The sequence below is a fragment of the Pleurodeles waltl genome, chromosome 1_2 (genome assembly GCF_031143425.1).
Source record: "Pleurodeles waltl isolate 20211129_DDA chromosome 1_2, aPleWal1.hap1.20221129, whole genome shotgun sequence".
NCBI classification, from domain to species: Eukaryota; Metazoa; Chordata; class Amphibia; order Caudata; family Salamandridae; genus Pleurodeles; species Pleurodeles waltl.
Genome location: NC_090437.1, coordinates 1,192,564,683 through 1,192,591,677, shown reverse-complemented (window position 1 = coordinate 1,192,591,677; position 26,995 = coordinate 1,192,564,683). Strand labels below are relative to the sequence as shown.

General features: G+C 44.1%; 1 protein-coding gene across 1 annotated transcript in view; it reads left to right on the top strand.

Annotated features, from left to right (window-relative positions):
- MSANTD1 (Myb/SANT DNA binding domain containing 1) overlaps positions 1 to 13,336 on the top strand; it is an 85,436-nt gene extending 72,100 nt beyond the window's left edge. The window contains exon 3 of the mRNA XM_069203491.1: positions 9,906 to 13,336. Coding sequence (XP_069059592.1) covers positions 9,906 to 10,146 — 241 coding nt within the window. The 3' untranslated portion in view covers positions 10,147 to 13,336. The remainder of the gene's footprint in view (positions 1 to 9,905) is intronic.
- Positions 13,337 to 26,995: the final 13,659 nt, after the last annotated feature.

The window sequence follows — 26,995 nt, the reverse complement described above, 5'->3', positions numbered from 1 at the left end:
AAAAGGAGTGTTGATTGGCCGACTGATGAACCAGCAAGGAACAAACAGACAGGGGCGCCGTCTCCTGAGGTGATGAAGTATTATTGTAAAGTGATTGAATTTCTGAAAACGAGAGTTTCGCCAAAAAATGTTGATTGGCAAAGGATTGACAGGACGGCACAGGAAGCCAAGGAGTCAATACACACGTATTATGAGAGGTTGTTAAAGGCGTTTAAGCATTATAGTGGCACAGAAACTATCGAGGCAAAGGACATGATTCACTTTGTGTTCAGATTTGTGGAAGGTTTGAGACTGGAAATTAGTCAGATGATTTAGAGTCATTTGATTTGCTGGCAAGCAAAACCGATCGATGAGGTGTTGCAGTATGCAAAATACTGTAGTGATGAGATTGAGTTGAAGCAGAGAAAGCTGAAGGAGAAGGCGATGGTGATGCAAATAAAGGCAGCGCAGACAGGGATGCAGGGAGGTTTTCCATAGCAAGTGATGCAACAGCAGGGAAATGGAATGTTTCAGCAGCCAGTCATAGGTAGAGGACGAGGATGCATGGTGAACCGCAGTCCAGACTTGAACACGGTAGTAGTTCAAAATGATGTACAGGGAATGAAGAAACTATTACCTTGTCATGCTTGTGGGATTGTTGGACACTGGAAGCGGGAGTGCCCAAAGATGGTGCAGGAAGGTGTCAGTCAACAAAGCAATGATGTCAGTTCATTCCAAAATGTGAGAGGACCAAGATTAAGAGGTCCAAACCCAAATTTTCTGAATAATGTGAATCAGATGCAAGATTTTCAACCCATGCAGCAAGTACAAATGCCAGGTGTACAACAAATGCAGTTACGACAAATGCAACAGCAGGTCCCCATGGTACCTAGACAGCAAATGCAATTGCCTTTAGCCCCAATGGAACAGCAACAGATCATGCTTCCTCAACAGGTCACAGGTCGAAGAGCAAGTCAAAATAACACAGTGCAGCAATACACACTGCGAGGTGAGAATGGAATAAACGATGTATGGTCGGATGAAAGTTCAGATGGAGAGGAGTGCAGGCTTGCAGCATCTCTAGAGTTGGATCAGAGCTGTCCCTATGTTCAGGGAAAGGTGATGGGTCACAAGGTTTCATTCTTGGTCGACACAGGAGCTACATGCTCCACAGTCAGAAGAGCAGAGGTTCCAAAACTGCCCCTTTCGGGACAGACAGTTAAGGTAGTAGGAGTAGCAAACCAACTCCTAACTAATCCAATTACAGATCAAGTTCAAGTTGAGCTTGGCACTTTCCAGGGATTGCACAGATTTGTGGTTTGTGATTCAAGTCCCGTATCCCTACTGGGAAGAGACTTATTGTGCAAAACAAGGTGTTCAATCACCTGTTCCAATGACGGAATTGAGGTCCAGACAAACAGTGATGATGAAGAGGAGGAACAGGTTTCAGAACCTGAAAATGAGACAACAAATGAGGAGTACCCTCTGATTAATTTCTTTCCGATGTTCACAATAGCTGAACTACCCTCAGACTTACAGGAAACAGTTAAAGAAAAGGTGTGGGATTGGACAGGGAAAGAAGTAGGACTGATCAAAGGAGTGGAACCGGTCAAAGTCAGTGTGAAGCCTAATGCAGTATTCCCTCAGATACCACAGTACAATATGGTGCAAGATGTCCTTATGAAGGTTGCGCAAATCACTGCTGATTTAGTGAAACAGGGAGTCTTAAAAGAAGTGTTGAGCAGTCCATGTAATTCACCAATAATGGGACTGAGAAAGCCCTGTGGGAAAGTTCGCATTGTCCAGGATTTGAGAAAGATCAATGATATAGTGGTCAAATGCTGCCAGGTAGACCAAATCCAGCTGTAATTATGTTCCAGATTCCATGTGATGAAGAGTGGTTCACCGTAATCGATCTGTCACAAGCATTCTTTTCTGTGCCTCTTCATGAGGACAGCCAATTTCTTTTCAGTTTTAAATTCTTGGACAAGGTCTACAGTTGGTGTCGAATTCCGCTAGGGTTTTCGAAATCACCTTCCATATTCAGTCAGATACTGAAGAGAAATTTGGAGTCATTGGAGCTAACCTTTCCAACCGACCCTAGTGCAGTACATTGATGATTTGTTAATTGCATCCAAAACAAGGGATGAGTGTAAATATGACTCGACTGCCTTGCTGAACCATTTGGGAAAGAACGGGCATAAAGTGTCCCCTAAGAAATTGCAGTATTGTCAGAAAGAAGTGAAATATTTGGGTCATCAGATTGAGAGAGGGGCGAGGAAATTGTCCAGTGAAAGAGTAACAGCAGTGTTACAGATGAATCCCCCTACAACATGGAGAGATATAAGGATGTTTCTAGAGATTGTAGGTTACTGTCGCCAGTGGATTCCAAATTTCTCAGTCATCTCCAAGCCATTGCAGAGGTTGACGATCAAAAAGAGCCAGGACAAAATACAGCTCTGGGAGAGGGAAATGAAGGCATTTAAAGAGTTAAGGGAGAGCATGTGCAGCGCTCCAGCTTTAGGTATGCCTGATTACACGAAGCCTTTCATTCTGTTTTGTCATGAACAAGATGCATGTTCTTTGTCTGTCTTGACACAGGTCCATGGAGGTGTAAACCGACCAGTAGCATATTTTTTGGCTACTTTGGACCCAGTCCCAGCAGCCTTACCGGGTTGTTTGCGCGCAGTTGCAGCAGTTGGACTAAGCCTCACACAGTGTGAAGGTATAGTGATGGGACATCCTTTGATAGTTATGGTCCCTCACTCAGTTGAGATACTTCTGACCAGAACTAAGACGCAGCATATGACTAATGCTAGGTTGTCCAGATACGAAACAATCATCTTGGGGTCGCTAAATGTAACATTGAAACGATGTACATTGTTGAACCCAGCCACTTTGCTTCCAAATGAAAGTACAGAGGTTGAAAATGAACATGACTGTCTCCAGGTAACTGAGTTGCGCACAAAACCGAGACCTGATATTAGAGATACCCGGTTGGAAGAAAGTGAACAAGTTATTTTCGTGGATGGCTCATGTCTAAGACACTCAGAAGGAGTGCTGAGAGCCGGATACGCTGTGTGCACAATTTCTGGTATCCTGAAAGTGTCTTGGCTTCAAGGAATGTACTCAGCCCAAGTCGCTGAACTGGTAGCTCTTACTAGAGCTTGCCATGTTGCTGCTCAGATGAGAGTCGCTATCTATACTGATAGTCAGTACGGATTTGGAATTGTCCATGATTTTGGCCAGCTATGGTCACAGAGAGGTTTCCTGATCTCTTCTGGTTCGCCAGTGAAAAATGGTGAAAGAATTAAAGAATTGTTGCATGCGATTCAGTTACCTGAAGAAATTGCCGTGGTAAAATGCAGTGCACATCTGAAGTCACAGGACTTTGGGAAATGGATATGCGGATCAAGTCGCAAGGTTTTGCGCATTGAACTGTGTATCGTTTAAGGATGAATGGGAATTGTTACCTGAAAAAGAAAACAAGTAATGTACAGGGTACGCATTGAGAGTGGTTGACACATTGGACGAGTTAAAACTTTTGCAGGAGCGTGTTAGGAAGGAGGAGAAGCGTTCTTGGGTTAGGATGCAGTGCATACAAAGACCAGACGATTTATGGGTTTCCGAAGAGGGGAAAATGGATCTGCCGAACAGCCTTTTGTCACAATTTGCGAGGTTTTATCATGGTCAGGCACACTTTGGGAGGGATGCCATGATCAGGTTGTTCAAAATTGATTGGTTCAACCCAAAGTTTAGACAGGTTGCTGAAGCAGTTTGCCACTGTTGTGTCATCTGTCAACAGATGAACGCGGGGAAAGGGACAGTGGTGAATTTGAGCCACATTGTAAGAGCTGGAGGTCCATTTAGCAGAATGCAAATGGATTTTGAGATGCCTGTGTGTGGAGGTTTGAAGTACGTGTCGGTGATTGTGTGCATATTTAGCCATTGGATTGAGGCATACTCTACACGTAGGAATGATAGTCTCACAGTAGCAAAGCTGTTGCTCAGGGAACTGATCCCACATTTTGGATTCCCGATCTCTTTAGAATCAGATAGGGGAAGTCACTTCAACAATGAGGTGATTAAATTACTGTGTGCAGCATTGAATATTGAGCAGAAGTTGCATTGTAGTTACCGCCCTGAAGCATCAGGACTAGTGGAGCAGATGAATGGTACCCTGAAGTCAAGGATTGCAAAAATGTGTGCATCTACGAATTTGAAATGGCCAGACGCATTGCCCTTAGTATTAATGTCAATGAGAAATACACCTGACAAGAAAACAGGACTGTCACCACACGAGATCCTCATGGGTCGAGCTACGAGACTGCCCGCATTGCCTGCAAATGCTCTAGTAAACATCACAGATGATATGGTGTTGGACTACTGCAAGGGTCTGGCTGATGTAGTCCGCTCTTTTTCTCACCAGGTGTAAGCCACTACCCTGCCACCGATCTATGATCCAGGACACACCCTGAAGGCTGGGGACTGGATTGTCATTAAAAAGCACATGAGGAAGTCGTGCCTGGAGCCTCATTGGAAAGGACCGTATCAGGTGATACTCACGACTACCAAAGCTGTGAAGTGCGCGGGAATTCCGAACTGGATCCACGCCAGTCACACGAAAAAGGTGACGTGTCCAACTGAAGAGGAAGTTGAGTTGTTGAGAGTACCAACAACTGGAAAGGAAGTCTCAGGGCCGGAGGAAGTCCAGAGGGGAACTGACACTGAAGAAGAGCCCGTTGAGGACGGTTTTGTCACTCCTTTAAGAGACGAAAGTGAAGAGATTCAAGGGGGTGACGGAAAACCTATCTCAATTGAGGCAGCAGGAGAGTCTAGTCAGAAGGAGACTCTCCCAGAAGCAGATGATTCTGAAAGACAGCAAGAGCGCTTGACAGACCCAGAAGGCGAAGGGTTTGAGGCGGAAGAGAGTGAAGGTTTCTGAACTCCTCCTGAGCAGGTTGCAGGTCCATCAAGTGAAAACACCATAGAGCAAGGAGAAGGTGCAGGCTCACCACAAAGGAGGTAAAAGTCGAAAGAGACACTAAACGGAGACAAGTGGCCAGAGTCACAATCAAACCAAAGAGAGAAGAGAGTGGTTGTCGAGGACGCCATAGAGGAAGAAGTGGACACCACAAGAAGAGGAGATCTGAGTGAAGGGGAGTCGCAAGCTGATCACAAATTGAAAAGAAAGAGAATAGCGAACAGAAGATACACAGGTCCTGAATGGGCATATGCAACTACAACTGAATGTCAAGAAGAGATTTTGTCCTTTTTTGATAGGGAAGTCCCAGGTCAATACTTTGGTACCTGAAAGAAGTAAATAACTGAATTGGAGTAATAATTTGGATAAGAGTTGAGCTAGAGAAAAGAGACTGTGAGAATTTACCGAATGAGAGTTTGAAAACCTGAATTGACTTTTAGAACTGATTTTGACAAGCTGCTAACCGAATTTGACAAAAGATCCTGGGAGTGAGATTGAAGGCTGTAAATAATTGCTGAAGAGGAGATTTGCTCGTTTTGTCTTTGCTGTATTCTTAGTTGTCTGTTTAAGGACCATTTTGTGGTTGTTCTAATAACAATTCTCCGCTTTCTGATTCTTTACAGATCATGACTAATACTAGGTAGGAGAACAGAGGGGGTAGGCGTTGTAAATGTGTGAGTGTTGGCTTAGGCATTGCATGTGTGATTCTGATTGTGGTAGTGATTGTGAGTGTGTCAGTGAAGAATGGAAGCAAGATTAATGATGCTTTTGTTCCTGAGAATACTACTACACTAACACCTTGGGAGAGGTTTGAATTGGATGAGAGATACTTACATGAAGGCACTAATACTAAAGGGGAGCTTTCCTCAAATGTTTTCTATCTTTTGCTGAGTGAGTATGTTGAGACAATGGATGCGAAGAATTGTTTTGTATGTACGCAGATTCCTACTTCTGTACAGCAGGGAATCACATATCATAGTTTGCCACTTACTTATGGGATAACTTGTAGTCTGCTACTAACAGGGTTTTATAACCAGGAGGAGATTCAGTACTTCTACTCGAACTTAAACTTAGGGGATCATTCTGACCCTGGCGGTCCATGACCGCCATGGCGGAGGGCAGCGGAAGCACCGCCAACAGGCTGGCGGTGCTTCCTGAGCGATTCTGACCGTGGCGGTAAAGCCGCGGTCAGAAAAGGGGAGCCGCCGGTTTCCCGCCGGTTTCCCGCTGGCCCAGGGAATCCGCCATGGCGGCGCTGCTTGCAGCACCGCCATGGGGATTCTGACCCCCTTCCCGCCAGCCTGTTTCTGGCGGTGTCCACCGCCAGAACCAGGATGGCGGGAACGGGTGCCATGGGGCCCCCTAACAGGGCCCCACAAAGATTTTCACTGTCTGCTTTGCAGACAGTGAAAATCGCGACGGGTGCCACTGCACCCGTTGCACCCCTGCAACTCCGCCGGCTCCATTCGGAGCCGGCTTCATTGTTGAAGGGGCTTTCCCGCTGGGCCGGCCGGCGGTCTTCTGGCGGTCGCCCGCCGGCCCAGCGGGAAAGCCGGAATGGCCGCCGCGGTCTTTTGACCGCGGAGCAGTCTTTCGGCGGGAACCGCTTGGCGGGCGGCGACCGCCGACCGCCGCGGTCAGAATGACCGCCTTAGTGTTTTCTTAGGTGCCTATAATAGAAGATTTGAGTGAAACAGCTAGATACTATAGTATAAAGTTAGTTAAGGGATTCTTTGAACCAACTTCAGTGATTAGAACTTCTTATGCACATCGCAATAACCTGACATGCTTGCTTACACCTGTAGAGAAGAGCTTTCTAGATCACACAGATGATAGAAGAAGGGCCTTAAAAGGCAAATTAGAAAAAGGATTGCAACAGCGAGCATTTGTGGGGAGTGAAGTATTTAGTACACTTAGAGCGCAGGGTAAATTAGCTTTAGATGCCTTACACATAGGGAAGCTTTGCGTAACTATGCCGAAATCATACCATGACAAAGTGTTTGTGGGAACGAGTGAGTGTGAGCATGTATTTTTGTTTCAGAGTGAATGGACATTTATGTTGAATGGACAAGATCAGGCTATTCCTGGGGTCTATTATATGTGTGGTCTAAATGCTTACTACCGTCTCCCTAAGGGATGGTATGGGACATGTTATTTGGGGATAGTTTTCCCAAAGATTTAGGAACTTGATGATTTAAAGAAGTTTCCAAAATTGTCTGAATTACATCATACTAGACAGAAAAGAGAGACCGCTGCTGGTGTAGTGGGAGATATATTTGGGGCAATAATTCCTTCAGTGGGAGTTATTTTGAACTCAGTGAAGATTCAGAAGTTGTCTACTACTGTGGATAACATGCTGACAAATTTCTCAGGGGCTATACTCCTGATGGATTACGAACTAGCTGCGGAGAGGGCAATGACTCTTCAAAACAGGCTTGCTTTAGACATTCTTTTAGCGAAGAATGGTGGAGTTTGAAAAATGCTTAATGAGCGTCATTGCTGTACGTTCATACCTGACACCAGCAGTGAGATTTAGAGCATGCTTACTAATTTGACTAGAGATAGCGCAGATTTGAAGGAATTGAAAGAACCAGGGGATTGGGAGAAAGTGGGAAAGGGTTTTGTATCAGTAGGGAATTGGCTTAGTAGTATTTGGCATGGAATATTGGTGAAATTAATACAGGGAATATTGATTGTTTTGGTTTGTTTATTTGGAATTTAGGTGACTTGTAAAGTTGGCAAAAGACTAAAAATTAAAAGGGCGAAAAATGACATGAGGAGGGAAGAAAAAGAAAGGGTGAAATTCTTTAAAGAAAAATCAAAGGAGAAGAAATTGCAGTGACAGAATTTTAGTTAATACAATTTGTGGGGGAAGATTTTGTGTGATGACTAGAGTCATCAGAGGAGGGGTTGTTGACGCGTATGTTTTAACAAGAAATATTATTACGAAGCTTTAATATATTGTGTGACGAAATTGCATAGAAAATGTGTTTAATGTAGAAAAATAACGCACGCATCTGAAATGTGCCCACGGGGAGTGGTTACTAATATATACGAAGACTGATGAAAATGCTTATTAATGTTGTAATGTTATGCAATATGGTATTAATTTTGTAGTAGTATGTCATAACTAAGGTTTTCATGTTAAGAAGTTGCTTCATACTAATAAAAGGCCTGATTTACTAAGGGCTTTGGCCTAGCAGCCTGGCCTCATATTTGAATTGTATTCCTGATGCATTTAACATGCTGTGTTTTTCCTGAAGGACATGAAGCTGTACTTTTCCAGAAGCTATGTGTGTGTGCAACCGTAGTAGAATTCTTTCTCATGAGATTCAGTTTGTTCGAAGGCGATGTTCTACTTGTCTGCAACAATGTAATTCGTAACACGTGCAAGGTTAACTGTGCTAGGAGAAGACAATGAAGACACTGACTGGAGCTGAATTGTAACATTTGCTACCTGACATTCTAACCGTTAAAGACGTCAATAAACTGGACCAATCCGTGACATGGGAACTGTACCTTGTCGAAAGTTTTTAGCAAGGTGGTAATGAATTATTGGACAGAGATATGGATGCACCAAAATTTAGCCAATAGGGAATTTAGAAGTAACTTGATAGATTTGATTTAACTGCATTATATGAAGAGAAATAAACCAGAACCACAACCACAATCCATTCAACATTAGCCTTTAGACAATTGCTATTACTCACTATCCAAGAGACATTCTCCCACCTTTGTTTTTGAGATACTTTGAGCGCATCTTCAACATTTCAATTTTCTAACTCATCCTTGAGTTATTCTTTTATTTAGAAACATCCTCTTTATCCACACTTGCCTCTCACTAGCTAAAACCATCCTCTGTAATGCTCTTTAGTTATTGGTTTATAGAACTATCCTCTGCAACCCTATTAGTTGGCATAGTTAAAACCATCCTCTAGCAATCCTATGCGTTTCGAAAGAGACTCTTGCTTACTTTAATGCGAAAGACTTTGTCCCGTCCTAACTCTGCTGATGATGAATCGACTGATGTCCTGAGGACGAAGACTGAAGCTGCTGCTGATCTATTTGGATTGGTAACTATCCAATGCTGACTGTAATTGTCTGTTTGCCCTTTTTCCTAGGTACCAACTGTTATTTTGATAGAGACCTTAGTTAGATTTTTTCCAAATTTGTGTTACTAAATTGTTTTGCATGAAGCCCAACATGCTAATGCTAATTCGTGGTTAGATAAGTGTTCGCTGATATCATACACAAATAGACAAATGACTGGATTCTTGCTTTGTTGATTCATGTACTAATGAGACTCTGCTAAATTGATTCGTATTAATGATATGTATCATAATCTGAACGTACATAATCTATGCATTGATTCTAATGTGTTTTATTGCTAATGAGATTAATCTACCTGATACTAGATTGATAACAATAGGGAAATAAATATTCTAACTCCAATAAAACTAGTGTGGTTATTCATGACCGGAGGTCATGGTGTGTTCGTTTACTGACTTCTATTGATTGTTTATTAGTTATTGATTGGTTATCACTAAATGTTTATTGACTTATTGATTAATGGTGTTAAGAAGGCATTTCGTACTGGGAAGTCTCCAAACGCGGTCCAAAGGTTCATTGACCTGATTGCGTCTCCTTGTAAGTTTACTTATTAAGGTTCTGACGCGCTAACACCTTTGAAGTAGACCATTTGTCTACACCTTGCAAGTCAACTCATATGTTGTCTCATAGCAAGCAAGGGTTGGATGCTGTTCCTGCCTCACAGGGATGGCCCAGTGTTATGTTAGCTGGAAGGATTGATTGGGCTATACTTATTTTTTGTTGCCACTGCGTCTTTAAAACGTGTTGACAATTTGTTTATCAAGGCAAGCTTTTCTTTAAAAAAGTGTTGAATACAGTTAGTACTATGTTGATTTTGATGTTCTTGTTTTAGGCCTGAAGAAAGACCAGTGAAGAAGAGAAAAGTACAAACCGGAAATTATCAAAAGAAAAAACTAAAAGTAATGGAGGCCATGTTGGAGGAGCAAAAAAAATTAAGCAGGTCTATGGAAGAGACCTGCAGAGAGGTGCGGCGAGTCCTGGACCAGCAGAACATCATCCAAGTCCAAAGCCTACAGCTACAGGAACGGATGATGAACCTCTTAGAGAAAATGATCTCCAAGTCTAGTGCTTAGATCCTGCCGCAAAAGACAATGTGTAAGAGATAGCAAACTACAGGCACATTTAATTTGTGTATGCAGATGTTGTTTACAACAAGTAAACTTCTGGGAGTGATCATTTTATGCACATTCCAATTGAAATGAAACAGGATCTCAAAGTGGGACTTGTCATCCAGCCCATGGTGATCTGCCCATGGAAATTTAAGAATGGTTCTCTAATGATTTGCTGTCCTAGTTTGGTTGTCTGCATTCAGAATACGAGAGACATGGACTTATGGCACTTTACCTTGCACTCCACGGATATACATGCTGTACAATGCCCTCCAAGGATGTGTGTTTTCTATTTTACGATGGGATCCACCTAAGAAGTCTCACTCCTGATCTTCTTTTAACGATTGAATGTCACCTGTAAATGTATTCCGTAGAATGGTTATTACATTTCATGACTGCCATGCACACATTTCCTACGTGTCTGTGTATATGGTTTGTGTATTGGTCCATATGCCGCTGATAAGATGAGAACGGTGCTGCAAGGACTCTTTGGGTCACAGCACTAAGGAGGAAGTGGCAGAAACAGGTCCGTTTTGTGAGTACGCAGAACGAAACGGATGAGTTATAACATTTATTTTCATGTTCGAAATGATAATAATAAAAACGTTTTCTTTCCATAGTGCCACATTCCACAATTCTGCTCTTTCTAAGCGATGTTTAGAACAGTTCTTAGTATGACCAACTTTACGAAACTCAATTTATCGACCTCAAAGGGTTGTGTTTACCTTACTGTGATTTGAATTAGTAACCTTCAAATCACCACATTTGTCGGCAGCAAGAGTTCAGCTCACTAAGCCCTCCAGCCAGCTTGTTTTTTTCAATAGCTGTACTGCCTGATCTTTCCCATCAGTTGCCGTGTGGTTACCTATGATGGAGCTAACAGGGTAATGCGTTATTACACAGAATGACAGCTGGTCTCAGTGCCACTAAATAGTGGTGTATTCTGACACCTGCTGTTTGAATTTGGCTTGAAGGTGTTCTGCTGAGGAGTGTGGACTTCAGTGATTGGTTACAGGGATGGAAGAATAAAGGTTTTCAATGCTACACTGGTGCTTGCTCCATCTGGACGCAGCTAATCAAGACAGGGAGGGGGAATTTAATCATGGCGTAGCTCACAATTTTGTCAGCTGTAAGCTACCATTAGACAGGTCTACTGCAAAACTGTCCACAATAGTTAAAAAATAAAATATTGGTAGGTAAAAGGAATTCTAAAAATAGGGATGCCTTGTGTCCTAGTAAAAGAAACTAATAATATAGTAAGCTGAATAAAAAATAAACAACACACCACTATACATTAAGTATTGTAGCCATAAAGTATATCCTAGGGTACTATTAAAATAATTTCACAATTCCATATGTTTAAAAGTTGAATAATTTATCGGTGTCTTTACAGTGTAAGTCTGAGCAGGGGAAGGATCTGGCCGGATAAAGGCAGAGGCTAACTTTACTGAACAAAGTTGAATTTCTCCTAAGTGTGGGTGAGAGGTATAGAAAACTCAATACTTAATATTTGATTAAGTTGTTGGTCCCCTGATGTCTAGAGACAAAGTCATAGCCTCTGCCTGCCTTAAGATTCATGAGGTGCTGGTATAAGATCAGCCCTTGTACAAACTCAAAAAATTAAACAACAGTGCCCTGAACCTCTTGTTCCCTGAAGGATGACCTTGACCACTCAATCTTTTCCCCAGTCAGCCCCTGCTGCAGTGTTTGATCCTAGCTGGCTCAGGACATCTTGGGACGGCCTAAATGCTTGGCAGGACTCTGGGACCAGAATGATGGTCCCTGCTTCTTTTTCAGAAGTCACCCCTGGCAAACCAGATTTGTGGACTGGACATTTACTTTGATGAACCTGCCATGGATCGAAGTACTCCAAGTAGCCTCTTCTGGAGACTTGCTAGCCCTGTCTATGGTAAATACTTTGGTATAGCTCTATTTGCAGAATGGGGACAAAACAGCCTAGAGATGAATATTTGTCTGTCAGAACAAAAACATTTACCGTAGAGTTGAACCCACAGATTGGCGGAAGTAACAATCCCGTAAGTAACCCTAAGGTGCCATGAGATGTACAATGAACTGCCTAGTGAATATTAATCTGGCAGGTTGCTATTTGCAATCCCCTGTGATTAGCTACAAACACTTATGGTGGCCTGTGAGAAAGAACAGACCACCATCCTTGTGTTCACATTCTTAAACAGGAAACAGATGTATTTCTAAAGCAACCCATGTTCCTTAGAGGGTTTGTTGCTAGTTTAAAAACAAAAAAAACATGTTTAGTGTAGCACGGACATTAGGATAGCCGGCAGTGCTCCTCTGGACGACTGTCAGCTCCCTTCTAGACCACCTGACACAATCCCCAAAAGAGAGGCTGTCCAACAAGGACAACTTTCCCCTTTACACATGGATTACCACCTCCTTTGAGGAGGTATTGACTATTCAATGGTTTGCAATCGTAGCTATGGTCACAAACCATTGATGCATTTTTGTGTGATTTTCAGTTAAGAGTGGATGCCCCTCTTCACCCCCAACCCACCTCTTACTAGCAATTTGGAATAAGTCAGTAAGCCCTTTTTTTGCAACTTGGAAAGGCTTTACCGAATCACAAAATAAGTTTAGTATTATAGCAGAGTGGTGTGGTACATTTGGACCATAACACTCATGTTGCAAATAGTGTGAGAGGTCCGTGAAGTTATTAAGTTTGTTAATGTTCTACAGTTCTTCTGCATGCTCATTTTGTGAACTACGATATTTATTTTTTCTTTTGATAATTACTTTTCTAGACCCATGCGGTGTTGGAAGCAATGTCATGTGGTTTTCCAAAAATTTAAGTTGCTGGCCTTTTTTTAGTCTTGAATAGTTCTCTGGTCAGGACTTTTAGCTAGACTTTCAGCTAGGGAAGACATAATGATGACAAGTCCTGGATTACTTAGAAATACTGTATGTTTCAGGGTTTAAAATACAGTCAGTGGTATATAAAATATGACTACATGCTGCTAATGTATTTGTTATGACAGTTGTCTAATGTCTAAACTTTTCCCAAGTTTGAATGTTTTTTGTTGGAGAGCTGGACTCTAGCTTCCCATGATTGAAAGGAAGTGAAAGAATGATCCGTGAAAAATGGAGCGTGTAAACTAAATAAATGTAAAGTATCCAGTCAGTTGAGTTCCAGTTTTGTAAAGTTCAAGAATCTTTGCTGCATCATATATTTGTATAGGCCAACAGACAAATAATAGAACTCTCCAAACAATAATGTTTTTTATTAGAGAGCTTCTTAAATACAATGCAAAATGTCAAAATAGCAGCAGCTAGCAGGTTATGAATGTAGTCATTGCATCATAAAACAACATCTGAATTCATTCAAAATATCAAAAATAATCCACTTTGTTTAAAAGACTTTTAACCTTACTAAAATACTATAACATTAATTACGTGGTCGCACATATTTAAACATGCCTCTTTATAAACATTACAATTAAGAGTTTTAAAGAAAAAAATAATTTTATCCCATGCTCTCCTATAGAACTCGATGGCATCACACTGTTTGTCCATCGTGTGAATGAAGTGCAACCTGTCTGAGCTTCCTGTCCTCCTCTTACTGATATTAGTCCAGCCAGTATGTATGCAATGTTTTATAAGAAAAGAACATATGATGAAGTAATACAGTGATATTAAACTAAATTGTACAAGAAAAAAATCGAAATGGGGAGCTGTAGTAAGCTGTCTCTTTATGGTGCACTAAAAAGAAGTACACTGTGCAGAGCGTCCAGTGGCTCCCCAGTTGGTTTGCAGAGGCAAAAGTAGATAGCACTAGTGTGGGCGAGCAGTTCTGCTTATCGGAGGGCAGTGCAAATCATTTGTTGTACTCACAAAGGCAATAAATGAGACATACATTTAAAGGTTACATCAGAGGCCAATTTAGAAAAATAACACTTCTTTATATATACCTTGAACCCAAGAACTTTGTTATAAGGTAAGTACACTTTTTTGACAAAAATTATTTTCAAAAATTGACAGTGCAATTTCAGAGCACTTCAATGCTAACCTATGGAAGGGAAACATTCGGCAAACAAGTACTTTATGACCACTCACAGGACCAACCTTGTAGACTTAAGGTGAGCACCGGAAAAGGGTCAGGACCACACCAACAGATCACTCTGGGCAGCACTGGGGCAGCGGGGTGCAGAGGTTCGGTTCGGTGTCAGGTGCCCAATATATTTCAATGGGGATTGGTTTCCATGGATTTAGGCTGCAGGAGCTGGCTGTGGAGCCAGTGGGGGAGAAACAACAGATAGGCACAAACATGGGGTCCTCGGGGGAGCTGGTGCATCTTTGATCCTCTTCACCAGAGCCCAAGGGCAACGGATGCAGGGGTGTCCTTTGGCATTAGGTTTGCTTGACCTGGAGCACTCGTGTTTGGGGGGGCTGTGGTCTGAGGCTGTAAGCGTCGTTGTGGAGTCTAGGAGGGGTTAAACCACAGGGGACTCAAGCTCAGGAGAGCCGGGGGGGACGTTGTTGACATCAGGGATCCACTTCAATTCGGGCCGGCAGTGACGGGTACAGTGGTTGCTCTAGGTGTCAGGTTTCTCTCACCTCAGAGACTGTGGGAGAGGGGACCTGTGTGCAGAGGCTGCAGGTGACTTCAAGAAGTCCAGGAGGGATGAAACCATGACGGACTCGGACTCCGGGCAGCCGGGGAACCTTGTTGGCACCGGTAGCCCACTTCATCTCGGGTTGTGGACGGCAGGTGCAGTGGTGACTTCAGGTGTCAGGTCTTTGTGATTTCGGGGGCTGCAGAGTCCTTTCTTTGGAGTTGGTTGGGGAGCAGGTCCACTGCTCACTGGGGTCTTCAGTCTTTTTCTAAGGCAGACAGTTCTCCTGGGTTTCTGGAGGCTCAGCTGCAGGATGAGCTATCTTCTTGTGCAGAGTCCATTGAGGAGTGCAGACAGGCCGGCGGGGTTGGACCAGGTCAGCTGCTTCTTCTTCTCCTCTTCTGTGGGTGCATCTCATTTTTTGTCCTTTGTCTTCTTAGGTTGTCAGGATCTGAGTCCGGGGGTTCAGGGGTGCCACCTAAATCCTCAATTTAGGGGTGTTACAGGGAGTGCCAGGTGGCAGCCAATGGGTGCCCACCTTTAGGGCAATTACACCCTTTCTATGACCACTTTCGTTGGGAAGCGGGCATAACCTTGACCGTAGTGGCCTAATTCCTTTGAAGCCAAGATGGAGACATTTAAAAAGTGGTGTCCTCTTCAGTTTGTCCACCTTAGGGGTAGACTGGCATGAAGTGGGCACACCTCCTAATCTGACAAATTTTTCCGCCTGTCTAGTCGCCAAAAAGGGGGGCAAGGGAGTTGGTCATATCTGCCATGTGGAGAGATCTGGGTCGCATTACAAAGGTGGCTAGCCCTTTGAAGCTTCCTGTTCTGGAATGTCCATCCTGCCTGGTGGAGGTGTGAACAACCCTGCCCATGGCACGCTTTAGTCTCTAGACCCCGAGAGCACTGGCTCTCACATTGGAAGGTCAAAAACATGGCTAAGGTGGTTGAACTGGTCAGTACCAGTCGGTTAGCACACTATTAGTTGGTAGTTTTTCAGAGGACAACTCTAAGGTGTTCTCTGGCTGCATATAGTGGTAAATCCAACACTGGCATCAGTGTGGGTTCGCCAATACCAGATGTTTGATATCCCTATCTTCAGTGAAGCTATCATGTAGCTTGGGAACTCATAGTGACCAGTGTCCAGCACATGTATATAAAATGGCTTCCTTGATCACTTACTATGTCTGAGAATCAACAAAGACATAGCAAGGGCATATCTGCTCATGCAAATATGCCCTCACGTGTAATATAATGCACCCTGCCTTAGGGCTGTAAGGCTTGTTAGAGGGGTGACTTACATATATTACATGTAGAGTTAGGGGACATGGCACACAGGCTGGGTGCCATGTTGTGTTTTCACTTTGGTCTGCACCAAGACATGCAGCCTGTCATGCTTGGTGATGGGTTCCTTAGGGTTGCACAGTTCATTCTGCAGGCCTTAAGGATCCTGTTTAGTAACCCAGGACATAGGTACCAGGGGTACCATTTACTAGGGACTTACAGAGGGTGCTAAAGGTTTTGTCAATTGGGGAAACAACTGTGCAGTTGTGGGAAAAGAGATCTGGCATTGGGGGCCTGGTTAGCAGGAACCCAGTGCACTTTCAGTGGAAATTACATCTAGTCAAAAGGTAGGGGCTAAACATGCCAAAAAGGGTGCTTTCCTACGTGACCCCTCCCCCCAAACAAAGGAGGATGAAACTTACCTTTCCTTCTTAGAGTCTTCATCCTCTAAGTGGAAGAACCCGGAAAGGCGATCTGCATTGCTGTGGTCAGTCCCAGGTGTATGTTCCACTGAAAGTCCATTCCCTGTAGGGAGATGGACCACATTAACAGTTTGGGGTTTTCACCTTTCATCTGCACTAGCCATCTGAGAGGCCTTTGATCAGTTTGAACAAGAAAGTGAGAGTATGGCCTCAGCTTCTTCAGGGAACAAACCACAGCAAAGGCTTCCCTCTCGATTACACTCCAAAGCTGCTTTCTGGGGAGTAACCTCCTGCTAAATAAAGCAACAGGTTGGTCATGGCCATCATCATTGATTTGGGACAGGACTGTTCCTCAGAGGCATCTCTCTGCACTATGAACTGATTGGTGTAATGTGGAGCTTTTAGAACTGGTGCTGAGAACATTGCTTCTTTCAGGGTGTCAAAGGCCTTTTGACAGCTCACTGTCCAGTTTACTTTCTTGGGCATCTTTTTGGAGGTTAGTTCTGTGAGAGGTGCCAGAATGGTGTCATATCCTTTCACGAACCTGCTCTGGTTCCCAGTAAATCCAAGGAGTGGCCCGACTTGAGTCTAGGTTGTTGGAGTTACCCAGTCCAGAATTGTCTGGATCTTGGGTTTTACTGGTTGAACGTGGCCTCCACCTACAAGGTGACCCAAGTATACAACCTGGCCCTGCCCTATCTGTCAATTGCTTGTCTTGATAGTGAGGCCTGCACTTTTCAAAGCATCTAGGACCTTACAACGGTGTATCAGGTGCTCCTGCTAGGTGCATCTAAGGACAGCAATATCATCAAGATATACTGCACTGAAGTCTTCTAACCCAGCAAGGACTTTATTCACCAACCTTTGGAAGGTGGCAGGAGCATTCTTCAATCCAAAGGGAATAACAATAAACTGATAATGCCCATCAAGAGTGGAGAATGCTGATTTCACTTTTGTTCCAGGGGTCAGACTATCTGCCAGTACCCTAATGTGAGGTACAAAATACTGAGATATTTGCCTGCCCCTAACATGTCAATCAGTTCATCTGTCCTAGGAATTGGGTGTGTATTTGTTTTGGTAACAGCATTGACGCTCATATAGTTCACACAAAACCTCATTTCTTTCTTTCCACCCTGGGAATGAGGCTTGGGGACTAAAGCAGCGGGGCTGGCCAAGAGGCTGTCAGAGTGTTTAGTGTCTCCCAATTCCAGCATCTTGCTAACTGCAGCTTTGATGTTCCCATTGACATGATCAGACTGTCTGTAGATTTGATTTTTGGCAGGTAAACTTTCCCCAGTGTCCACATCATGAGTTCACCAGGTAGTCTGACCAGGGGTCAAAGAGAAGAGTTCAGCATACTGCTGCAAGACTTGCTTGCAGTCAATCTGCTGTTGGTATGTGAGGGTGTCTGAAAAGACCACTTCTTCCACTGAGCCATCTTTTGGGCTGCTGCAGAGGAGATCAGGGAGAGGTTCAGCTTCCTGTCCCTCATCAGTGACCATGACCATGGTCATCTCAGCTCTGTCGTGATAGGGTTTAAGGGGATTGACATGGATAACCCTTTTGGGTTTCCTGCAAGAGCCAAAGTCCACCAGATAGGTGACTTCCCCTTTTCTCTCTAAGATAGGGTAGGGTCTTCTCCATTTGTCCTGTAGGGCCCTAGGAGCCACAGACTGCAAAACCAATACCTTCTGCCCTGGGTGGAACTCCACTAGTGCAGCCTGTTGGTCTTACCAGAGCTTCTGGAGCTCTCGGCTGGCCTCAAGGTTGTTAGATGCTTTTTCCATGTACTCAGCCATTCTGAAGCAAAGGCCGAGTACATAGTCCACAATATCCTGTGTAGGTTCTCTGAGAGGTCTCTCCCATCCCTCCTTTACAAAACAAAGTGGTTCTCCTACAGGATGTCCAAACAAAGGCTCAAAGGGGGGGAAACCTACTCCCTTCTGTTGCACTTCCCTGTAAGCAAAAAGCAGGCATGGAAGAAAGACATCCCATCTCCTGCGTTTTTCAGGGAGTCCACCAATCATACATTTCAGTGTCTTGTTGAATTTCTCAACAAGGCTGTTGTTTTGTGGTGATATGAGGTAGTGAACTGATAGGTCACACCACATTCAGCCCACATGTGTTTCAGGTCGCCAGACATGAAGTTTGTACCTCTGTCTGACACCACCTCCTTTGGAAAGCCCACTCTGGTAAAGATGCCAGTGAGGGCCATAGCTACTGCAGGCAGGGGCAGTAGTAGTCCTCAGGGGAATTGCTTTAGGTTACCTGGTTGCATGATGCACTACAACCAGTATGAATCTGTTTCCTGATGCAGTTGAAGATTCCAGGGAACCGACATTGTCAAAATCTGCCCTTTCAAAGGGAACCCAAATCACTGGAAATGGAATTAAAGGGGCCTTTGGGTGGCTACCTGTCTTGCCACTGGCCTGACAGGTGGCACAGGAGATACAAAACACCTTCACCTTCTGGGGCATACCTGGCCAGTAGAAGTGGTTAACCAACCTACTCTAGTCTGGCCAAAAAGCCCAGCTAGGGGGTTATCATGGGTCAAAGCGAGGAGAAACTCTCTAAACTGCTAATGCACTACCACTCTTCTAGTGACACCAGGTTTGGAATCTCTAGCCTCACAGAAAAAGAGTTCCCTCCTCCCAATAGGTCCTAATATCTCCTTTCTCCTGATCAGCAGCTTGCTGTTTCAGGCCTTCAAGAGTGGAACAGGTCCTCTGCCCGTGGCCCAAGAGCTCTGCCGTGTAAGGCACAAGCTCCTGGGCTCAATTCCGTCTCGGCCTGATAGGTCTTCTCCCTGAGGAGAGGGGACCTGATCTGGCATCTGTTTAGAAGTTGGTTTTCCAGAGTTCTTGCCATTTCTCTTGGTAGGTTGGGCCATTATTCCAGGTTCCACTTTTTCACCCTGGGCTTTGCTTGGTGCTCTGGTTTTGATGCACACCCATTCAGGTATACCCAGCATAGCTGCATGTGTTTTTCTTTCAACCTCAGCCCATGCTGAAGACTCCAGTTCATTGCCTAGCAGACATTTTACCAGTACTGCAGGCGATACCATCACCTTCTTCTGGCCAGTAACTTTTTTCCATTTGAAGGATACCATGACCATGGGATGCACCTTAGCGTCATCATCAGCATTGGGGACTGTATATGTCTCATCAGTCAAGTACTGATCTGAGGACACTTTTTGCTCATTTACTATAGTGACACTGTCACCAGTGTCTCACGGTGCTTCAACCCTAATCCCAATAATCTGTGGCTGTTGTCTGTATCTTTCCAGGTTACTGGGCTAGACAGCAAGGGCATATACATCTACTGTACCCTCTGAGAATAGATTTACCTCAGTAGGGTCACTGACATGGTCAGGGCCTACCTGAAATCCCATCTGGGGACTTACCACTGCATTTACTGCAGGTGCACAAGAGGCATTTTGTTTTTAGGGTCGCCATTTCGGTGTCCATGAGGCTTGCAGTCATTGCACCAAGCCTTTATGGAATCCCAGGTTTTACCTGGGTCCACCCTCTTGTGAAGGTTTTTGGGGGCCTTTACAAGGCTCTTTCCTTTTATCTTTGTTCTGGTTACCCTCTTGTCCTTTTTGGGTGGCTTTTTGGCCTCCTTTTGTGTTCTCCTCCACCAGTGGACGTTTTAGTCACCCTTGTCTTGACCCAATGGTCTGCCTTCTTCCCCAACTCTTGAGGAGAAAGCAGACCTAGGTCTAACTTCTCTTGAACACAATTACTCTCAACAGATTCTCTTTCATCAATACATTTGAGGTGGGAAATGTGAAAAATAAACGCATTACTGTGAATATGAAATGTGAAAACAGTGCCCAACATCAAGTATTAATAGAGGTTACACCGCTGTTCACAATCAAAAAGCAGTTTAGGCCAAACCCTCACAATAACAGGAGCAAGGTGAAAGGTTCATTCAAGGATGGAGCGGAGTGAGAAACATGAAAGGGCTATCTGTTAAAGGCCAACTCATCTCTGACCAACCTGCAGGTATTTTCATTAGCGCACAATACCCTGGCACACTCTCAGTGCCTACAAACAGATCACGGACTGATTAGATACTGGGCACATAATTGAATTAGTGCAAAGCACACAGGTGCGCGATTTACAATGTTGCAGGAAAGAAACCAAATTCTGAATGCTTTGTAGTATCAGACCCACAATGATGTTATCACACACTTCAAATAAATAATATTTTCAAAAGAGCACCTACACATTCATAGGTCAAAGAATGCTCAGTCATAAACCATTGTTGAATGTATAATAAAGAGCGATGTATTGTCTTAACTCAGGAATTCGGGGTTATGGAGTCACATAGTTTTGATTGTTTTCAATGTTAATCTGTAAACTTGCAAGTGATCATTTGTTAATCGTGTAATTAAGTGTTGTACTAATTTGAAAATAAGAGGCTGTCTGTGAATAGGCATTTCAGAAAAAACGTGGAGGCAGGCGGTGCAGGGCTGAGGTGCAGTCCGCAGTGTTTTTCTCCGTCGCGAGAGTAAATAATGTCTTTGGAACTGCCAAGAAGAGTCTGCATGGTCATTTCTGAGTCAAGAAGGTGCCTGCAGCCCGCTGCAGAGAGATCAATGCGCACAAACTTGATGAGGTGAGAAGCCGAGTTATTTGAAGTTCTGCCTGTGCATAGGGGGTTGGAAAGGCTTCGGGAACCGCCGTCCCCTTAAAGGTGAGGACAAAGCGAACCCCGATTCTTCTTTTAAATAAGGGTGCTCTTCTTGGCAATACTAAACGCAGAGGTAACTGAAATTTAAGCGCATGCAATTTGTGTTTTTTTCTTTGGGAATCAGTAAGGCTGTAAGGGTAATGCATGCGATTTGCATGCAATTTATGTTTTTTTTTCTTTGTGAATCAGTAAGGCCATATGGGTAACGCATGCAACTTGTGTGCGATTTGTATTTTTTCTTTGTGAATCAGTAGGCTGTAAGGGTAAGGCATGCGACTTGCGTACAATTTGTGTTTTTTATTTCTGAATCAGTAAGGGCATAAGGGTAATGCATGCGACTTGCATGCGATTTGTGTTTTTCTTTGTTTGTAAATCAGTAATGCTGAAGTGTAACGCATGCGACTTGCATGCAATTTGTATTTTTTCTTTGTGAATCTGTAAGGCTGTAAGGGTAACGCATGCGACTTGCGTATAATTTGTGTTTTTTATTTCTGGATCAGTAAGGCCGTAAAGGTAACGCATGCAACTTGCGTGAGATTTGTTTTTTTTTCTGTTTGTGAAGCAGTAAGGCCATAAGGGTAACGCATGCGGCTTGCATGCGATTTGTGTTTTTTCTTTGTGGATCAGTAAGTCCTTAAGGGTAATGCATGCGACTTGTGCGCGATTTGTGTTTTTTTCTTTGTGAATCAGTACATCTGTAAGGATAACTCATGTGACTTACGTAAGATTTATGTTTTTTATTTGTGAATCAGTAAGGCCGTAAGGGTAACGCCTGCGACTTACGTGCAATTTGTGTTTTTTTTTTCTTTTTGAATCAATAAGGCCATAAGGGTAACGCATGTAACTTTGAGTTTGATTTGTGTTTTTCTTTTTGAATCAGTAAGGCCGTAAGGGTAATGCATGTGACTTGCGTGCAATTTGTGGTTTTTTTTCTTTGCGAACCAGTAATGCATTAAGGGGTAACGCATGCGATTTGCGTGCAATTTGTGTTTTTTCTTTGTGAATCACTAAAGCCATAATGATAACCCTCAGGACTTGCGTGCTATTTGTGTTTTTTCTTTGTAAATCAGTAAGGCTGTAAGGGTAACACATGCGAATTGCGTGTAATTTGTGTTTTTTAATTGTGAATCATTAAGGCCGTAAGGGTAACTAACGCATGCAACATGCGTGTGATTTGTGTTTTTTCTTTGTGGGATTAGTAAGGCAGTTAGAGTAATGCATGTGACTTGCATGCAGTTTATTTTTCTTTGTGAATCAGTAAGGCAGTAAGGGTAAGACATGCGACTTGTGTGTGGTTTTTGCTTTTTCCTTGTAAACCAGCAAGGCCATAAGGGTAAAGTATGCAAGCCATTTTTATTGACGTTTTGGTTTGTTGAGTGACTGAAGGCAGCCATGTGCAGTAGAATGAAGTGTGGCCACAGTGTGATGTTGTTGTGAGATATTGTATAAATATGCAAACTGTTTTTTGATGTACATTGCATATAATGGAAAATTGAACTGTAATGTAACCCATAAGACTGGGTAGATAGAACTAAAAACTGAAAACTTCTTGTAAAAACAGTACACTAGAAAAAGTAGGTGACATTATTACCCACTAGAAAGTTTGTGTGTGTCCACTTTAAACTTACGGAAACCTCGTAGTGGAAAAGGTAAAAAGTAAAAGATTAAGAACACCTGAACATGGAGACCCCCTTACAAAATATGCAGAAGATATTTCCTTGTGACAGAATGAAATTACAAAAGTATAACCAGTAGTGGTTTGAAGCCACCCAAAAGCGCAAGACATAAGCAATTGAGCATGTTGTCACGCACCTTCAAAGTAAATATGTAGGAGCCAAATTCAAGAAAAGAGAAACCACCTTTGCGTTATGGAAACTATTTTGTGAAAATTCAAAAGATTCCTCACAGGAAGAGACCTTGAGTATCCCTTATGTTCCCCCACTTCGTTATGACCCTACAAGCACTTCACCCACAGTGCCCAGCACCTACTCATTAGTGCAGCTGCAAGAAGCCGCAGTAGGATTGAAAACCCTGAAATTGAAACCCCTTCAGACTCCCCCAACGCAACCCCCAAGGTGACCCCACAAATACCAAAACCAAAGAGGGCAAGCACTCTGTCGTAGGCTGGCCGATATCAAGCACACAAGACTGATTGAGTCTATAGGTAAGTAGGATTTATTTTGTTTTACAGAGCACTTTATGGTGAGTAAGTCCGTGGTAGATGTCTCTTCCCGTCTTGGAGGACTAATCACGTCTTCTTCTTTCTGTTTTCTCCATAGGCCTCTCGGGAAGCATGTGGGGACAGAAGAAGAATAGGCACGGTAAGTGTTTAAGTAAATCGCTCTTTTTTCCCTTTCTTCTCTCTCTCTCTTTCTTAGTCCCTGATTTCTGCTCTTTCTTTTCCTTTTCCTGTCTTCCGCTCTGTTCTTCTCTTTTCTTACTCGCTCTTTCTCTCTTTCTTCCTTTTCCCTGGGTTCTGCTCTTTCCTTACTTCCTCTCTTCTGTCCTTACTCAGACCTGTCTGTTTACACTTGTTTCTGGTCGCTTTTCCTCTCTTTATACTCTTTTCTCTTTCTCTTTTCGTTAGACTCTGGAGCCGTCTTCTGTACAATTGGGTATTCCTCCCTTCGTCTTTCTGCCGGTATCTGAATCCTGTTTCCTTCCTAATAGTCACTCGTTTGTTTCCCTCACAGTGCTCCCCCGTTCTTGCCCTCCCACCTCTTTCAATGTACCTCCCGCCCCGTGCTCTCCCTTTGTGTACCTCCACCCTTCCGTCCTCCCTAACCCTACCCGTCCCCAGCCCCTTACCTGGCTTGGCCACGCTTCTCCTGAAGCGTGGCGGGTCCTAGGGATTTGCTTCCCGGGGCCGGCGGTCTTCGGCCCAGGTTGGGACCGCGATGGGGACGCTTCTAAGGATCTTCTCTTCCTCTGGGTCCTCGCGAGCTTCTGGATAGGATCTCCTGACGCCTCCTGGAAAACTTCCTCTTCGACCATCCGCCCGCCCTCGAACTCCGGGACCTCTCCTTTTAAGTTCCCAGGGTCCCGGCGATAGAGTTCGGAACCAATAGGAAAGGTTGACCTCGGTGTCACTTCCGGGTCATCCCAGGCAGCGGCAGCACCGGTCGCACTGGTGTGCGGGTCAGATCGGTCCGACCCGTCACACACTCCTAGACAGCAAACCAGGTTAGGGGATCCACAATTTTCAGAGCAATTAGAGGCACAGTTCATCCTGCATCTAGACCCTACCTTTCCCCGGAGGAGAAAAGCAAAGAACAGAGTTTAGGGGATAATGAAGACCAAACGCATATTTCATTAGCAACATCACAGTTGCTTCAGAAAAAGGACACTTCAGGTAAGATACTTAGGAGACAAGCGTCCACCCCACAATGAAGGGATGCAGGGAATGGAGGATAGAGAGACCATATGCATGGGGCTGCAGAGACAGCGGGACAATTTGCATCCCAAGGACGATAACAGGTACAAAGAAGGACTGAAAGTAGTCGGACACCTTGGCAGAAGGAAAGGGAGGGTTTAGTAGTCTCACCAGAGAGTGTGTAGGACTGGCTATCACGCAGTGAGGACAGGAGAGAGAGAAGTGAAGTCAGGAGAGAGGGGCATGATGATGAATGTACAGAGCAAACTCAAAGGAGACGGGGGAAATTAGGAGACAGGATAGAATACATTCGCTAGCAAGTGAAAAGAATGAGCAAACTCCTTAATACCCAAGAAGCAAGTCACCATATTTACAGTTGCAAAGAAAGACCACTCATTGATCTAGATTGCCCAAGGGGCACATGGAGACTGCCTAGCCCAATTGTTACAATGATAAGAGAGCACAATGCACTATCTAGAATCAGAAAGCCCTGAGCTACAGAGCTTGAGCTGCTGCAATTCCAAAGCACCCATGGCCAGCCGGACCCTTGAATGGGATCAAGCGAGGTTAGGGGATGAATGACTTTCCACAACAGACCCACCCAGCAGATGAGTGCACAAGCAAATTCACGCAGCACAGGCCTCACCCCCAGTGAGGCTGTCGCTGAAGGAGAGAATAGCTGGCATTCGTCATGCCATTTGTAGAAAACTTAGTAGACAGGATTGAGCAGTTAGCTCCACAGATGAGCCCCTGGCCTGCAGTGGGGTCCTTTGATCCACATGATATGGCAAATGCTAAAGACTGCATTCTGTATGGTGGGGATGATCCTGATTGGGACTACCCTTACATGAGGAAATGTCTGTGTATATGGCAGCAATACGCCAGACAGCATTATCTTCATGTGCCACTACCCCTTTACATCAGATGTTTTGATATGTAAGGGTCCTGGGGTACCACATTATGTTCCTTGGCCACAAAGGGACAAAGAAAACCTCAGAAAACAGTTGCCACTGCTCACAGAAGGAGCAGGGAAATGGATCAGAGCATTTGAAAAGCAAACTGCAGGCATCACCCCGGCAATAAGGGATGTAAAAAGCCTGCTTATCTCCCTCATAGGAGACAAAACAGACACAGTATTTCAAAAGGCTGGAGTTAGAAGTGTGATACTCACTGAGACCAGGTGTGATGGATCACCATTTAACCTGGTCAGATCTGTAGTGTGGGATCAGCTGAGGAAAATGTACCCTGACAGACCACACATCAGATCACTCATGGCAGAGTCTATGCAACAGAATGAGGATCCCGCACAACACATCAATAAGATGAAAGGAAAGTGGATCCAGGAAGTGGGACTGGACTAGGAAGTAACAGGAGGTAATACCATGCTGTTCTATAATGTAGTTAAGAAGGTATTACCTTCTGACATACAGGACATTTTCAATAACGTAGTGGCACTGGAAGCCAAGCCCTGGACCTAAATTCAAGCAGACATCATACATTTTTGCAAGAAGTAGAAGGAAAAGGAGAAGGTAAATAGGAAGTAGCAGAGAAAGCTACAGCCAAGTTGATGCAGCAGAAGTTAGCAAAGAAGGGAGCAGTGGAAGGTGCTGTAGTGGCAGCAGCCGCTCAGATGACTGCAATACCTGCAGGAACGGTCTCAGGTGTCACCCAACAACAGTACGCGCAGCAGCAGGACGATATAAGGACACAAGGAAATAGTAGAGAAGGGTGAGGACCAGTAGGAAGAGGTAGGATGGGTCCTCCAAGAAGGAATCAGGCATGTTATTATTGTCAGAGGTGTGGGCATCTTACAAGAGACCGTAATGTGAGGAGATGAGATGAGCAAACTAAAAGAATGAGAAATGATGGTCTATCTGAAAATATGACAGTGCAGCCACAACCGAATTCACAGATAACATATATACCCCAAACACCCCCACAAATTGTGCATTCACCAAGAATGCTCCAAGCGCAGCAAGGACTGCCTCAGCAGAGCTATGAAGTACCCTCCATGGAAATCCCACCCCAAGCTCGACAAGGAAGGGTGGCGGTGAGGAGGGGGGATCCTTTCCAGGTGAACCATGAGGGAGAATACACACAATGAGGATGCCTGCAGAGGATTTCTGTGTGTCCAGTGTTGTCAGTGACACACAGGGTAGATAAGGAACCCACTGTGACTGTGTCCATTAATGACAAGAGATGTGCATTCCTCATAGATATAGGAGCAACAAAATCCTGTATTAAGGCGGGAGGACTCCCAGTTTCTAACAGATCCGTGGACACACAGGGATTTTAAAAGGGTTCCTTTTACCAAACCTGTAGAAATGGAAGTAGTGGTGAGACATATTGATAGCTGCTTACTGTTCTCCCCAACTGCCCCAGGGAATTTGGTAGGCAGAGACTTGATCTACTAGAAGGAACAGGGGTCCCTTATTCGTACAATATGA